The sequence below is a fragment of the Lichenostomus cassidix genome, chromosome 29 (genome assembly GCF_008360975.1).
Source record: "Lichenostomus cassidix isolate B80296 chromosome 29, HeHo_3.0, whole genome shotgun sequence".
Taxonomy (NCBI): Eukaryota; Metazoa; Chordata; class Aves; order Passeriformes; family Meliphagidae; genus Lichenostomus; species Lichenostomus cassidix.
In genome coordinates this window covers 2,604,255-2,619,773 of record NC_139509.1, presented here as the reverse complement: position 1 = coordinate 2,619,773, position 15,519 = coordinate 2,604,255, and the positions used below count along the sequence as shown (strand labels likewise).

Here is a 15,519-nt window from a genome sequence, read left to right as displayed (position 1 = left end):
AAAGAACACCCCGCAACCCACGCACACGCAGGATGCACAACCCGTGTACACTCAGGGGGGACATCCACGAGTCCACGCACACTCCAGAGGCACAGCCACGCACGAGCAGGGGGCAAAGACCACGCACCCGCCTGGTGGCACATCCCACGCACACGCGGGGTCACATTCCCGGCCCACGCACACTCGAGGTCACACTCGCAGCCCACGCACACGCGGGGTCACACTCACACGCACACGCGGGGCCACACTCACACGCACACGCTAGGAACGCAGTACACACTCTCAGGAGGCACAGCCACGCACACGCGGGGTCACCCCCTCCGTCCCACGCACACTCGTGGGACACATCCCGCACCCCCGGGGGTCCCGTGGGGGGGTCGTGGCTGAACCGGGGGGAGCGCTCGGAGGGGCAGCGCCCCCTGGTGGCGGCGGGCGGAGCTCCCCGGGCCGGTGCTGCCGGTACCGGCGAGAGGTGACGGAGCCGTGCCGCTCGCCCCGCTGAGCCCGGAGCTGCTTACCGGGATTACTGGTGTCCCCGGCGTTAAGCTGTCCCCCGGTGTCATGACGCACCGGGATCGGCTTCACGTCCTCATGGTGTCACAGCTCCGGGATCCCCGGGGCAGAGGGTCAACACGGGGACAGCAATGACAAGATTTCAGGATCCCTCAGCTCCCAGCTGTGGCCTGCAGAATCCATTCCCTGCCTCAGTTTCCCTCCCCACTGTCCTAATCTGAAATCAGCTCTTTCCCTGCTGTCCCCCCACCGCAAGGTGAGGAGGGGTCTCTGCTCCCCGGGGAGCCACCAGCACACAGGGGAGGTGACAATGGCTGCAGGGTCAACCCCTTCCTCTGGCAGGAGGGGGAAACAGCCAGCGGGGTCCTGGGGTGTCCCCAGACCCTTCCACTGCTCGAGTGCCACCACGGCAGCCCTGAAGCAGGGTGCGGTGGTGGGGACAGGTGAGGGGGTGGCGCAGGTGAGGGACATCCTCCATCCCTGTTTTGTAACGGACATAAGCAGCTCAGCAGCTTTACCCCTGCGATGAGTGTGACCCTGGATAAGCTGCTTGGGGTCTGGAGACTTTTCCCGAGCCCACACGGGATCATCTGCACGGTGAGACTGTCCCAGGTCCCTTGTGCCACCAGCTCCGAGCCCCTGGGTGTAACCAACACCTGGGCAGCCCCTCGGAGCAGCGCTCAGCCACCACACCCCGACCCTGCCGCATCCCCCGCCTCAGGAATAATCCCGGTCTCCTGTTTGGGAAAGTCAAAGCAGCTCAGAGCAGGGCCAGATGATCCCCCAGATTAGGGATTTAGCGGTGCCATCACAGCCAGCTCAGCACCTCGGTGCAGGGGCAGCGTGTCAGTGTGTCAGTGAGTCAGCACGTCTTGCCCACGCGTGTGGACAAACCCCTCTACGTGGGAACACACTCACTGAAACGGGGAAAACAGGAAAACTTTCCTTGCTGGCAAAACAAAACACATTTCTGGTGGCTCGGTGGGATGCTCCACGTGGCTGTGATGCCTTAAAAGCTGGTGAAAATAAGAGGCAGACACAGCAGTATAGGGAGAAAAGGGTATTTCGTTGGTTTTAACAGGATCCCAGGTGTTCCCTCATCAAAGGTGGAATCATGCCGAGGAGCACACTCCGTGCAGAACACGTATATTAACTTTATGGACCTTATAAATTAGCATATGTACCTAAAATCTTCCAATAAAAAACTTAACAAATGAAGTAATTGTCCTCCTATTCTAATTATTCTCTTTCAAATGAGGCTGCAGTCTAGTTTACAAAAACATGTCATAGAGAGGAGACTTCATTTAAGGTCGGAGCTTCTAGTTCTGAGATAGTAGGAATGTTTTGTTTTCTTCAGAGAATTTTGAGTTAGGTTAAATATCAGAGTACAAGGGTTATAGACATGTAGGGCTAAGGTACAGGGAGTGAAAGGTACAGAGAAAGGGAAAGGGTATAGGAAATGTATAAAAAGGGTATAAAAATGTATAAAAAATGGTATAAAGAGAAAAGACAAAAACCATCAGGCATCAGCTGGATGCATTCTGTACCAGAATGTTGATTTGGGAAGGGAACAGGGTGACTTTACAGAAACCACACATGTCCTCCATGTACTTCCTGGCGACCCAGCTCCCAGCGTGTGGATGGCAGCACGTGCCCCCAGGACACGGACTGGGGCTCTGGGAGTGCCCAGGAGGCTCAGGAATCCTGCAGGTGCCGTTGGCTTTTCCTCCCAGCGGGGATATTTTGGGAGCGCGGTGGCGGCCGCAGTGCCCCGGGCGCCGGGGGGATGCCCGCTGCTCTGGCTGATGAAAGCTGCCCTTTGGTCGCTGGCAGGGCCAAGCTGGGAAATCGAGGGGGTTTGTCCCCAGATAAAACAGCCCCAAAGTGAGCTTTGAGCGGCAGCTTGCGCAACAGGGAGCCAGGCCAGCGTGTGGGATCTCAGCGGGATGAGCAGAGGGCATTGCCTCCCACCGCAGGAGCATCCCACCCCAAATGCTGCAGGAGAGTCCTCATCACCCACCAGACTCTCTGTGATGGGGCTGAGACTGGGGTCACTGGGTGGTGTTCAGGGGGAGCACACAAGGGGGCTGGGGAGGTGGGATGTGCTCAAGGGCTCTGCAGGATTTGGAGATTTTGGGATTTGGGGGTCAGGATTTGGGGGTGAGCTGTGGCTCAGTGTTTGAGATCACCCTGCTGGAGCCAGAGCTGCCAGAGCTCCATTTGGGTTTGCTCCAGGTGGAGAACAGCAGCTCCAAGTTGGGTGATGCCTCCCAGAACCTGCCCTGCTGGGAGTTTTGATGCTCCCACTGCAGATCACCCCTCTCCAGTCCCCATTAAGGTGGTACCTGGTTCTCTTCCCTTCTTGAAGGTTCCCTTCCCTTCTTGGGAACCCCATCTTCAGGGGAGACCCCCCCCTACTGAGGCCTTGTGAGCACACAAGGAGCCCCTCAAACCCCACAGCTTCCCCCTCAAACCCCACAGCTTCCCCCTCAAACCCCACAGCTTCCCCCAACTTCCAGTACAGCAGTGCCATGCAGCTCCTGTGCAGCTCCAGCCCCAGGGATCTGGGGCTCTTCTGGCCAAGCAGGAACCTCTCCCTCACCCCATCCCTGCTGGTGATCCCAGGAGAAAGCAGCCAGAGCCTGTGTGTTGCATTTCCACCCATTTATTTGGGAAGCCACACCAAAAGGTTATATAATAAATTAAAGGAGAGGCCATGTGGGTGCATGAGGAAGGGGAAGGCAGAGTGGGACCTTTGGAAGAGAGGATGGAGCACCAGGGATTCCCAAGGGCTGCAAGAACTGAGAAAGTAGGAATAGCTGCAAAACCAGAGGCACAAAACAAATCTGTACCTTGAGTGTGCTCTTGAAGGCAAAGTTTGAGCCAAACTTCCCTGTATGGAGGCACCAGGAGGAGACCTGGCTGGTGGGTGAGAGCAGGGAAGGAAAGCACAAACCCAGGGAAAGGGGAAGCACACAGGACCTGGGAGCTTGGCCCTCCAGGGATCAGAGAACTTTGTCCAGTCACTGCTGTCTGGGGGTTCTTGATGAAGTCATACCCTTCATCCTCCTCTCCCAGGCCTGTCATTTGTCCCATTCCATCTGGTCCCAAAACCAGGCCTGAACTGGATGCAGGAAGGTTTGTTGCAGCAGGGAAACAGGCGGGGCTGCCTTGTCCTCCAGATTCCCATGTGGAGGAAGCAGATCTATTTCTTCATCCCACTCTGCTCCCAAGGAAGCCACATCCCAACCCCTCATCGGACACTGAATGTGAACCAAGCATGGTCCCCACCACCAGAGGGGAATTTGCCCGCCAGGAATGTGGGATCAGCTTGGGAACAGTGCAGGCAGGGATGTCCAGAGTCATCAACACCCACAGCCCAGGCTTGGGCAGTCCACTGTGGCCTTGGCTCTGTCCCATATGTCCCCAGAGACCCCTGCTCGAGGTGCTCTCTGGAGACAACCCTGCTCCCCCTGGCAAGACCCTCTCCCTCCCTCCCAACCTTTCCAAAGGGGTCCATTGCACCGAGGGCTAACTCCAGCTCACAGAGCTCTCCAGCTCCCTCCCCCCCCACCAGAGGGACAGTCCTGGAGAAGGGATGTCCCAGCACTGCTCCCCCTGCCCTAACTACAGCCACAGGCGTCAACAATCATGTCGGGAATGTCCGTCTTGACAATATTGCTGTTGCGATCGAAGTAGAGGACGGAGAGCGGCCGGCGCCGCGTGGGCACGCAGCAGGAATGCCCCGACGCCTGGATGTTGTTGGCTTTGACCAGGTTGAAGACGGCTGTGTGGAAGGAAGAGGCCATGCCAGGGCTGCCTGCCACGTGCAGAGGGCACTGGCCCACGCAGTAGTTTATCTGGTAGCCCTCGGGCTTAATGATCCAGTCGTTCCAACCAATGTCACGGAAGTCCACGTAGTAATCCTTGCGGCAGCAGAGGTTGGAGTTCTGGCTGCAGCGGAGGCTGCGCTTGGCCACGTGGTGCTCGGGCTCCCGCACCTTCACCTTGGCCACCAGGAAGGGCTGGTGGGACCAGCTGGCGTTGACTGATGCCATCACATCGCTGCCATCACCGCGGCTCTCCAGTTCCAGCCGCAGGGTCCGGCTCTGCCCCTCGAAAAAGCTCTGCAGAGCCGGCAGGAGGGGGAAGGAGCGCCAGCCGCTGCCCGCCGTGCTCAGCCGCCTCTCCCCCAGCAGCGTGTGGTTGCCCCGCGCCGCAGCCCCTGCGTTACCAGCCAGGAAGATCCTCAGGGTGAGGCTGGCCCGGGGCACTCGCATGTAGAGCCAGAGCTGAGCCTGCAGGATGCGAATGTCCTGGTCCTGCGCCTGGCTGAACTGGAATTGCAGCCCCAAACTGGAGGGAGATGTGAGATCTGAGGGGAGAAAGGGATGAGGAGGTGAGCACTGAGGGATGCTCGCCCGCCATCCAGCAAGTCAAGACTTTCAGCTTCTCAAAGCAAACCTGAAAACTTCTCTCCCCTTCACGGGGTCCTCGGTCTGTCCTCCACCCTTCCCTGGGAATGTAACCTCCGGAGTGGGGAGCTGTCCCACTCTGCCTGGCAGAAGGGGATCCTGCTCTCACCTGGCCCTTCTTCACAGGGTGAGGCTGGAAATTGTTTCCAGCCTCCCGAGCTAATCCTACAGCTCCCAACTCGAACTGCTCAGGAGTCCCAGGCACCCTGGGGAGCCCCATGTTTTGGGGAGGGCGGTGGGAGGGGGACCAGCATTGGTGCAGGGTCCCAACAGGCAGGAGCAGGACAGAGGCGACCTCCCCTCCCCAGGCTGAGCCCTTGAGCAGCAGCGGCGCCGGGATGTCACCGATGCGCGACAGGTGCGGTGACTCCCGAGCTACCCACACCGCGCGGGGCTGCGCGTCCCTAGGTGTCCCCAGGGCGCAGGACACGGACTCCTCACCCCGGGGCTCACCGTGCTCCCCCGCAGCCCGGCACACCCTCGCCCCGTCGGGGGTCGCGCACCCACCTGTCTCCGCGAAACTGATGATCTCGTAGCCCTGCTCCTCCTCCTCCTCCCCCTCGGTAACGCCGGGGCTCTGCCGGGCGCCTCCCGCCTGCAGCCTCCGCAAGGCGCGGGCCACGGCGGCGCGGGGCACGGCGTGGGCGAGCCGCGGGCGATCGCGGAGCCGCAGCTTTTCCAGCAGCTGCTTCTTGGCCACCTCCTCCAGCAGCCGCCGCTCCGCGCTCGCCGGGCACGACGGGCAGCGCGGTTCGGCCGCCGCGCACAGAACCGCGGCCAGCAGCAGCCACACGGCCGCGCCGCGCGCCGCCATCCGCGCCCACCGGACGGGACGGGATCAGCACCGGGAGCGGCACTGACGGGGCGGGACCGTCACCGGCACCGAAGGACCGGTAGAGACCGGACGGGACCGCGAGCGGCGAGACGGGACGGCGTCGATGGCACGGGAGCGGCACCGGGAGCAGCGCCGACGGGACGGGAGCGGCACCGGGAGCGGTGCGGCGCGGCCTGCTTTGGGCACCTGCGGCCGGGGGCGGTCCCGCCGCCCCCCCGCCCCCCGCCATTGGCCGCCGCACCTGCCCGTCCCGTCCCGTCGGGGATTACCGGGATTAGCACCCCACCCCCGCCTCCCCGCGGGGGGGTCGGTGGGCAGCCCCCCATCCTCTCCCGTTCCCGGTCCCCGCGAACCGTCGGGTCGCTGCTGGAGGAGACCCACGGGGGGCCGAGCACCGACCCCTGCCGTGCCTGCGTGGGTTGGACTCGAGTGAGGGTCATAGAGGGGGAGGTTCATACCGGAGTGTGAAGATAGTGGAACATGCAGAGGTGTGTGGGCAAGGGGCTCTGTGTGGGCAAGGGGCTCTGTGTGCCCGTGGGCTCTGCCAGGTCACCCTGGCATCTCCTCACGGGGAAGAGAGACCCCGACCAGCCCCCCAGTAAGCTCCAAAACCTTCAGGGAGTGAGGGCTGAGGCAAATCCTGGTCGGTGGAGGATCCCCAGAGCCGGAGCAGCCAGCCAGAGGGATCCCAGCTCACCTGCCTGTCCATGGATCCCAAAGACCTGCCCCCAGTCTGGGCACTGCCCCCCAAGCCATCCTAGCTATGACCTTCCCTGCCAGAGGAACTGGCAGGGGTCAGGGGCTCTTGGGATGATCCGCAGCTCCTGGGGACTGTCACCTCTCTGGGCTTTGGTCACTCCCTCCATGTGATGGGTTTGGGGGTCTGAGCCCAGCCCTTGGACCACCCGATCCATCCTCAGCCCAGGACAGAGCTGGGAAGGGTCAGGGAATGTGAACACCGTGTTCCCTCCTCCTCACACAATGAAAAGGGGATTTGCATGTCCTGAGGACTCAGGAGGTGACAGTCAGTGTCACATCAAGTTGAAGATTTTCCTCGGGCTCTTTGGAGCAGGATGTGCAGACTGAGGCAGGGCAGCGGCTGGCAGAATTCTCCCCAAAGTGATGCAAGCTGCCACGATGTTGAGGAATCAGCAGAGCCCAGCTGGAAGAGCAGAGCCAGGGAACTTGAAGCCCTGCCAAGCCAGTGCTTCGGCATGTCCTGTGCCCACCATGCCATGCACCGACTCCAAGGTCTTGACCACACGGAGCCCCTGGCCCTGGCCAAGCCAGAGGTGCCATGTAAACACAGTGGGCTGTCTGGGAAAAAAGCACCCACCGGAGGTGATGCAACCACGGAGCAAGGGGCAAAGGGCTCAGCTGGCTGGGCCCGCTGGCAGCTCCCAGAATAGCCCAGGAATGTCAACAGAGAGGAAAGAGTGGGCACAGGCTGGCCTGGGAGCACAGATCCCACAGGGCCTGGGAGCCCTGGGGAGGAACAGGATGGAGCAGGTGGCACTTCCAGCCAGGTTCAGGGCACACGTGCTCACAGGAAAAGGGGCTCCCACACGGAGAGTGACTTCTTACAGGACCTGGAGTGACAGGAAAAGGGGTGATGTCTTCCCACTGACAGAGGACAGAGTTAGGTGGGATATTGGGAGGCGATTCTTCACTGTGAAGCTGGTGAGGCACTGGCATGGGTTGCTCAGAAAAGCTCCATCCCTGAAGAGTTCAAGGCCATATTGGACAAGGCTTGGTTAGTGGGAGAGTAGAAGATGTCCCTGCCCATGGCAAGGGGTGGAAATGGATGAGTTTTAAGATCCCTTCCAACCCAAACCATCCCAGAATTCCATGATACACATCCATATATGTTCAGCCCCCTTCCCAAATATCTGGATATCTGCTCCATTTGGGACATGCTCCTTGTGTTCCACATGCCCATTGCCCTGCTGTGCTGAATTTGTCCATCCCTAAAGCCAGGATCAGGGCTGTGGCACAGCAGGAAACAGGAGACAACGCGTGGCAAAATGAGTGAGGGACTCTCCAACACACTCACCCTCCATTCCAGGCTGGGAACAAGATGTCCCCAAAGGGATTAAACCTGCCAGGATCCCTCTGCATGGTGAACACCCCATGAACCCCATTCCATGTCCAGCTCAGCCAGAGGTGATCCCCATCCCCTCACACCGCGTGCCCCCCGGCACGCTCCAGCCCCCGGATCTAGGGCAGGGGTCAGCGCAGAGCTCTTGCACCCATTGCATAATTGTGTTGTTGATTAAGCGGTTCCCAGAAAGCAAAGCCCAGGGACTGACCTGACCAAAATACCCCCCAAGGTCCCCCTGGGCTCAGCACCTGGTGCACACATGGCTCCTGGGCCTCTGACCCCGTGGCCGGTGGGGCGAACGTGGCACCTGGTGACCTGACCTGGAGGTGACAACTGGCTGGGCTGAGCCAGGACCCCCCAAGAGCTCGTGCAGCAGCGCCTGAGCGTGGCTCATGGAATGATGGAATGGTGAAATCATGGAATGATGGAATGATGGAATCATTAAATTTGGAAAGCCTGGATCATTGAGTCCAACCCTTAACCCAGCATAGCTGAGGCCACCACTAAACCATGTCCCCAGCTGCCACATCGACACATTTTTTGAACACTTCCAGGGATGGCGACTCCACCACTGCCCTGGACAGTCTGTTCCAGGGCTTGACCACCCTTTTCAAGAAGAAATTTCCTTTAATGTCCAATCTAAACCTCTCCTGGCAAAACTTGAGGCCATTTCCTCTTGCCCTGTTGCTCGTTCCTTGGGAGAAGAGCACCACTCACCACAGAGGTGCCACTGGCTGGGAACGAGCCATGAGACTGGGAATTAAACATTAACTCTCTTCAAGGCAAGGGAAGGGACTGTCAGAAATTCCCACCCCTCCTGGGACCTGGACTTGCCCAGGGACACTTGGCACAGTGTGCTTGGACCTTTGCTTCAGGGGCTGTTGATACTGGCTGGTATTGGTCTGTCCAGCACATCTGTCCCCTCCTGGAGTGGAGACCGCGGGGACATCACCTCTGTCCCCATCCGTGTCACATCTGCATGTGATTCCATGGATGCCGTGTCCCCATGGCATTGCTGTGCTGGGGGCTGCAGGATGGGCTCCCCACTGGCCTTACTGGTCCCAACAGGACAATCTCCCAGTGCTGGGACTTCCAAAGCCTCCTGAGAGAGCAGGGAACACCAGCAGAGCACAGCGTCACGGCAGGGAGGGTTTTGGCTCCAGGGAATCACTCTTCCCTGACTGCACCTTCCTCACCTGCATGTTGCCCAGGTGGGAAGTGATATTTTGGAATTCCTGAGCCTTGGGCACTCCGTGCTGTGGGTGAGGAAGAGGCTGTTGGCTGCATCCAGGTGCTGTGCTTCCTGTGGCAATGGGAAAAGCCTCAGCTCAGCATCTCAGGGTTGTGGTGCTGGAGCTGAGGGCTCTGTGTGGCCACAGGAGCAGCCAACAGCTCTCTTGCCCCTTCCCTGATCCCTACGTGCCCACAGCTGCTGCACCCCAGGGAGCTTGGCGCTGGCTCCAGGGAAGTTGTTTGTTCAATAAATATAGACAGTGAAACGAGGCGTTGGAAAAAGAAGGGCAAAAACAAACACCAAACCCTCTTTGGGTTTGCGCAAGTGGCCTTGGATCCCAGACTGGATCGATCTCTGAGCCTTCCTCCCTTCCCATGCGGCAGGAACGCTTTGGGTTTGAGTCCTGGAGGCAGCTGGACACCTGGATCTGGGGAGATGGAGCTCCCTGCTCCATCAGCGCTGGTGGGAGGATGTGTATGATGTGGGTACTGTCACCTGCTGGTGGCCCTTCCATCTCTTCTCCAAGTGTCACAGCTCCTCCAGGACAACACAAACCCATGCTGCAGCCAGAGCTGCTCGGGGCAGAAGATGTGAAGCTGGATGGGGAGATGGTCTGATGCCACCTTCTCATTCTTCTGACCCTTTTCCCACCTGGATCAGTCCTGTTCCAGCCTCTGGGGTCAGCTGTCAACCCTTGCAGGATCCCAGGACTGAGGTCACCCAGCTGGGGACATGGGGGTCCCAATTCCAGTGGGGCTTCATGGGAGCTCCTGCAAGAGGATGTGCACATGTGGCCAAACGCTGTCACCCGCTGCTGGCTCCTCCATCCATTCTCCAGGTCCAATGAACATCCATTCTCCAGGTCCTGGATGTTAGATTGTCCAGGTGGGACAATCCTGCCCTGGCTCCAGCCAGAGCTGCTCATGGCTCATCATCCTGGAGTGGGCAGTGGATGCAAAGCTGGCTGGGGAGAGGGTCTGACACCACCTCCTCCCTCTGCCGACCCTCTCCCCACTTGGACCAGCTCTGTCCAGTCTCTGAGGTTGGTTGTCAGCACTTTCAGGGTGGATCCCAAGACTGAAGCCACCCCTCAGCGACCACCATCCCAAATGCCCCACCCCAGCACCTTCTCCCCTCTTTCCCAGTCCTCGCACATGGGGCACACGTGGGGAGCTGTGGAGAAACCTGAACATGCAGTTATGTAACGAGGCCGATGTGTCGGAGCCGCCCTTTGCCCCCCGCTCTCACGGCCCTGACATGTCCCACTTTGCTGTCACCGGGCTGGCGAGGGGCAGAGGGGGAGGGCAGCTGCTCTGGCTACAGGCCAGGGATGTGCCAAGGGGATGCTCTGCCCAGGGGACTTGTAGGGGTGAGGCTGCCCCGAAGATCATCCACTTCAAAAGGTAAAGTTTCTCGGTTTTGTGCTGATTTGGGACAGGGATGGCCAAGTGGGTGGCTTGGGTGGAATGGGAAATTTGGCCCAAGTGAAGAATGGTGCCTTTCCTGGTGGGAATTACAAACCCTGGATCTGGTTGGGATTTAGAGGTTCTGCATCCCCCTGGGAAAGGCAGCTGAGGGGCAGAGAGCATGGGAGGTCTTTGGGAGCAGTGTGGAGACACCCAGTCCCCCTGCCTGGGTTTTCAGGGGCAGAGTGGGTCTGTCCTGTGCCATTCCAGGGCTGCCCGTGCCAGGAGCACTGGAAGCTGTGCTGGTGAATGACAGGGCACACACGTGGACACATACATGTGCACACACCACGGCTGGGAGTCTTTATTGGACACCAGGTAGCTGGGATGCTTGGAGAGGGAGACACATTCCTCCCACTGGGAGGAAATCAGGACCAATTTCCCTTTCCTCTCCCTGCTCAGCCACATGTCCAGCTGAGTGGGGCCGTGAGGATGACCCCTGCCCTCTGTCCTCGCCAGCTCCAGCAGCTCTGGATGGCCACTGGTGGATTTTGGGTTGGTGTAGCTACACCCAGACCACACCAGGATCTCGGGCTGGGATGGCAGCAGGACCATCCTGATCCAGCAGGAGAAGGCTCTGGAGTCCATCGGGAGCTGGTCTGAGGGGCTGTGAGAGGAATCCACGGGCAGATCCGAAGAGGGAAAGAGCTGTGTGAGAGGCGAGGGAGGAGGGAACTTGTGCATTCGGCGTCACCATTGACGCTTCACCCTCAGGAGGAGAAACCCCCTTGGCAGAACTCCTCCCTCTTAGCCAGGAGCCGGGAAGAGAGAGCCCAGCACTGGATCGTCCTGTCCTCCCTCCCTCTCCGGCACCGCTCAGGTGCAGCCACAGGAGTCCACAATCATGTCGGGGATGTCAGTTTTGACAATGTTGCTATCCCGGTCGTAGTAGAGCAGGGAGAGGGGCCGGCGCTGGGTGGGAACGCAGCAGGAATCCACAGACGCCGCGGCGCTGGCGGCTTTGATGCGATTTAGGACGGCGGTGTGGAAGGAGGCGGCGAGCCCGGGAATGCCAGCCATGTGCAGCGGGCACAGCCCCGCGCAGTAGTTCATGTGGTATCCCTCCGGCTGGATGATCCAGTCCTCCCAGCCGATCTCCTTGAAGTCCACAAAGAATTCCTGGCGGCAGCACATCCGCGAGTCCCTGCCGCAATCGACGCCGCGGCGGTGGACACGGTGGGGTGTCCTGGCCCGGGCTTGGGCCACCACGAACGGCCAGTGGGAATCACTGTGGTCGGATGGGACTGGGGACTCCCAGCCCTCCGGCACCTCCAGTTCCACCGTGAGCCGCGGGATCTCTTGTCCGAAGAGGCTCTGGACAGCTGGTCCAACGTCCAGTGTGGTCCAGCCGGATCTCTGCACCTCCAGCCGTGTCTCGCTGGTCACTGTCATGTTTGGCCCCGCCGGGTCTGGCTGCAGGAGCCTGACGGTGACAGGCTGTGCCCCGGGGCCAGGGGCTGCCCAGAAGAGGTAGAGGGTGGCCTGCAGGATCTCAGTGCTCCCTGCCACCTCCTGGGAGAAGCGGAAATGCAGGTGGACATTGTGGGAAGTGGAGGATCCTGCACACAGAGCCAAGAGCAGAGTCAGGAGTGAAGCCATGGTGGGATTCATCTCATCCCACAGCTTGGGACACCTTCCACTATCCCAGGTTGCTCCAAGCCCTCTCCAACCTGGCCTTGGACACTTCCAGGGATGGGGCAGCTTCTCTGAACAACCTCTGCCCACCCTCACAGGGAAGAATTTCTTCCCAAACTCCCATCTAATTCTCCTCTTTTCCAGTGTGAAGCCATTCCCCTTCATCCTGCCACTCCACGCCGCTGCCCGAAATCCCGAAATCCCTCTCCAGCTCTCTAGGAACCCTTGTAGGTACTGGAAGGGGCTCTGAGATCTCTCCAGAGCCTTCCCTTCTTCCTTGGCTGCAGAGCTGCTGCTCCTCCTGGCCAGGAAAGGTCTGACAGGGCCATGAGAGCACTCGGGGCTGCTGGCACAGCTCTGCCTGTGAGGACACAACCCCCTCCCCGTGCTGCAAGCCTGGGTTCACCCCCCGGCTCGATCCCAGCCGACGCTCCACCAAGCCAGGAGACAACTCCCCATTGTCCTGGAGTGTGGGAACACAATGTGCCGCTGAGCAGCATTGTTCCCCGAGGGCTTTGAGGACACGGGGCCTGCGAGGGGAGCAGAGCCCCCCCAGCTCACCATGCGGAATTTGGGCTGGGAAGGTGGGGGTGCAGGATGCTCTGTGGGATGGGGTGGTGAGTCTGCAACTCTCCTAGGAAAGTTGTGTGCAAGAAGTGTGGGACAGGACCCTCTTTTTCCAGTGAGGCTTATCAGGAGCCCTGAGAGTTTTGGGGAGTTTTCTCCTCCCAGAAGCAGCAGATTCTGGAGTGAAATGAGGCACCCCCTGCTTTGGGTGGGATGTGGAGGCACAGTGGGATGTGGAGCTCTGTCCACATACTGTGAGCTGACAGGAAATCGAGGCTAAAAAATCCCATTTTGGAAAACGTGGCCATCTGACCTGTCCACCTCCAGCACCAGGGGGAGGGTTCAGCAGAACTGGACAACAGGTCACCACGAGACAGCAGCACATCTGCACTCTGTGCCACTTTCCCACCCTTGCATGTCCCATCTGTGAGTAACACTCTTGGGATACACTTGGGATGTGGATACAGAGGTTTGGGATCCTCTCTCACCTCCCAGCAGCGCTATTCCCACCATCCCGGCGCACAGCCCGGCATTGCCACACACCTCCCACCTCCCACCACCTCCCTTCCCTGCACGCCCCCCACCCTCGGCTTGTGGATCCGTACACACCTGACTCGGCAAAGCTCAGGATCTCGTACTCCTGCAGCCCCGTCCCAGCCCTGCGGGGTGGGAGCATCCCGGGGAAGGCTGTCGTGTCCGAGCGCTGTGCTCTCATCCTGCGCAGCGCCGTCAGCAGGGCTCCCCGGGCCGGGGGCTGGGGGATGCTGGGCCTGGCGGGCAAGTGGAGCTTGGCCAGGATGCTCTGCTTGGCCAGCGCCAGGAGAACGTCCCGCTGCGTCCCCGGGGCCAGCGCGGCCAGTCCGCAGGCCGGACACCATGTGTCCTTGGTGGCCACCAGCCGTAGGAGGCTCAGGAGCAGGAGAGCCACGGTGACCGTCATCTCCGGTGGCGGGAGGTGACAGCGTGGGGGTTCCAGCAGGGTCCGAGAAGCCGAAAGGGATGAGACAGCGGAGCAGACCGAGCGGATGGGCAAGGAGCAGAGCGGGGTGGCAGAACTGGACTCAGCGGGAGCAGGGAGCGAGGATGGGCTCGTTCTCCTGACGTGGCCACAAATATTGGCTGATCCCGGGAGAGATAAACGCCCCTGCGCTCCCGCGGAGCCGCCCGGGCGCGGGCAGCGCGGCGCGGCCGCTCCGGTTAAGGTGGAGCCGGGCGGATGGTGCTGCCGCTCGGGGGGCGCGGAGGGGACATCGAGGCCACCCCGGTCCCACCTCGGTGCCACCCCGGCGGTGCAGAGGCAGTACACGGTGGAGGCTCCCGGGGACATGGGGAGTGTCTAGGGTGTACTGGAGGCCTCCGGTGCGGCGTGGGGAGCACGGAGGTGGGGGATCCCCGGGACATGGGGGTTCCCCGCAGGCGGGGGGATCTCTGCAGAGAAGGAAGATCCTGGGGGATGGAAGGGCCGTTGGAGATGGGCGATACGCGGAGATGGGAGATCCCGACCGATGGGGGCTCCCCAGGGTGGGGGAGCACGGGGAATGGAATACCCTTGGGGATGGAGGATACGCAGAGAAGGGGAATCCCAGGTGGGTGGGGAATCCCGGCGGGACGAGGAACCCTTGAGGACAGGAGATCCCAGGGGGATGAGGGATCCAGGGAAATGAGGGATCCCCAGAGATGTGGAATCCGAGGGGCTGGAGAATCCCTGGGCTGTGGGATCCCCGGGGAATTTGGGATCCCTGGGGATGGAGGATCCCGGGGGCTGCGGGACCCCCGAGGGGGCAGAGCGGGGGGCGGGGTCACGGGCTGGTGGGCGGAGCCTGACACTATCCCCGCCCCTTTCCCCGCCCCTTCCCATAAAAGGCGCTGCGCGCGCCGTGCCGCCCCCGCTGCTCCCTCCGCCCGCCAGGGGGCGCCCCACACCCCTCCCGCCATCCCCGCGCCGTAGCGTCCCTCCGGTTGCCACGGCAACGCGGGGCGCGCGGGCGCGCAATGATGACGCAGCGCGCAGGGCGCGTTGACGCAGCGCGCACGCCGCGGGGGAGGGGCCGCCTCCTCCTCTTTCCCTTTTTTTTTTTTCCCGTTTCTTTCCCCGTTTTTTCCCCGTTCCGGCCACCCTCCCTCCCCTCCCCCCCGTCCTGCCCTCCCCGCCGCCCCGCCCGGGCGGCCTGCGCTGGCCCAGGCCCGGGGTGGCGGCGGCGGCCCCGCGGCGCAGGGCCCGGCCCGGTGCGGCCCGGTAAGTGCGGCGGGGCGGCGGGGCTGGGGGCGGCGGGGCGATCGCGGCGCTCCGGGGACAGCGGCCAGCGCGGGGACCTCCCCACGGTGCCCCCGGTTCTTTCCCCGCCGGGCGGCGTGTCCCGGGGCTGTTCCCACCGGGGCGCTCCCGGGGCTTGTTCCGTCCCGGGCTGCCCCTCTCGGGGGTCTGCCGCCGCGGGATCCGGGGGGGGCTGCCCCTCTCGGGGGTCGCTCGGGGCTCCTGCCCTGCCCCTCTCCGGGCTCCGTTCCTGCTGTTCCCCCTCGGGGGTCTCTCGCTGCGGTTCCCGCTCTCCCCTCTCGGGGTCCCGCTCCGGTGTTTCCCCTCTCGGGGGTCGCTCCGGGTGGCTCCCGGTGAGGTTTCCGCGCCTCTCGGTGCCGCTGCTCGGTCGCTCTCACGTCGCGCTGCCCCGGGCACGTTGGCGGAGCACGTGGAGCTG

At 61.6% G+C, this 15,519-nt stretch overlaps 2 protein-coding genes across 2 annotated transcripts; both read right to left on the bottom strand.

The window, feature by feature from the left end:
• Positions 1-3,162: 3,162 nt before the first annotated feature.
• LOC146425905 (inhibin beta C chain-like) lies at positions 3,163-6,574 on the bottom strand. Its single transcript, XM_085041021.1, has 2 exons — positions 5,496-6,574; positions 3,163-4,888 (listed from the first exon to the last, which is right to left on the bottom strand). The coding sequence occupies exons 1-2, from the start codon at positions 5,800-5,802 to the stop codon at positions 4,137-4,139; spliced, it is 1,059 nt and encodes a 352-aa protein (XP_084897147.1). The 5' UTR covers positions 5,803-6,574; the 3' UTR covers positions 3,163-4,136.
• Positions 6,575-10,902: 4,328 nt separating this feature from the next.
• INHBC (inhibin subunit beta C) lies at positions 10,903-14,354 on the bottom strand. The gene is made up of 2 exons (XM_085040995.1): positions 13,436-14,354; positions 10,903-12,183 (listed from the first exon to the last, which is right to left on the bottom strand). The coding sequence occupies exons 1-2, from the start codon at positions 14,151-14,153 to the stop codon at positions 11,441-11,443; spliced, it is 1,461 nt and encodes a 486-aa protein (XP_084897121.1). The 5' UTR covers positions 14,154-14,354; the 3' UTR covers positions 10,903-11,440.
• Between the last annotated feature and the right edge of the window lie 1,165 nt (positions 14,355-15,519).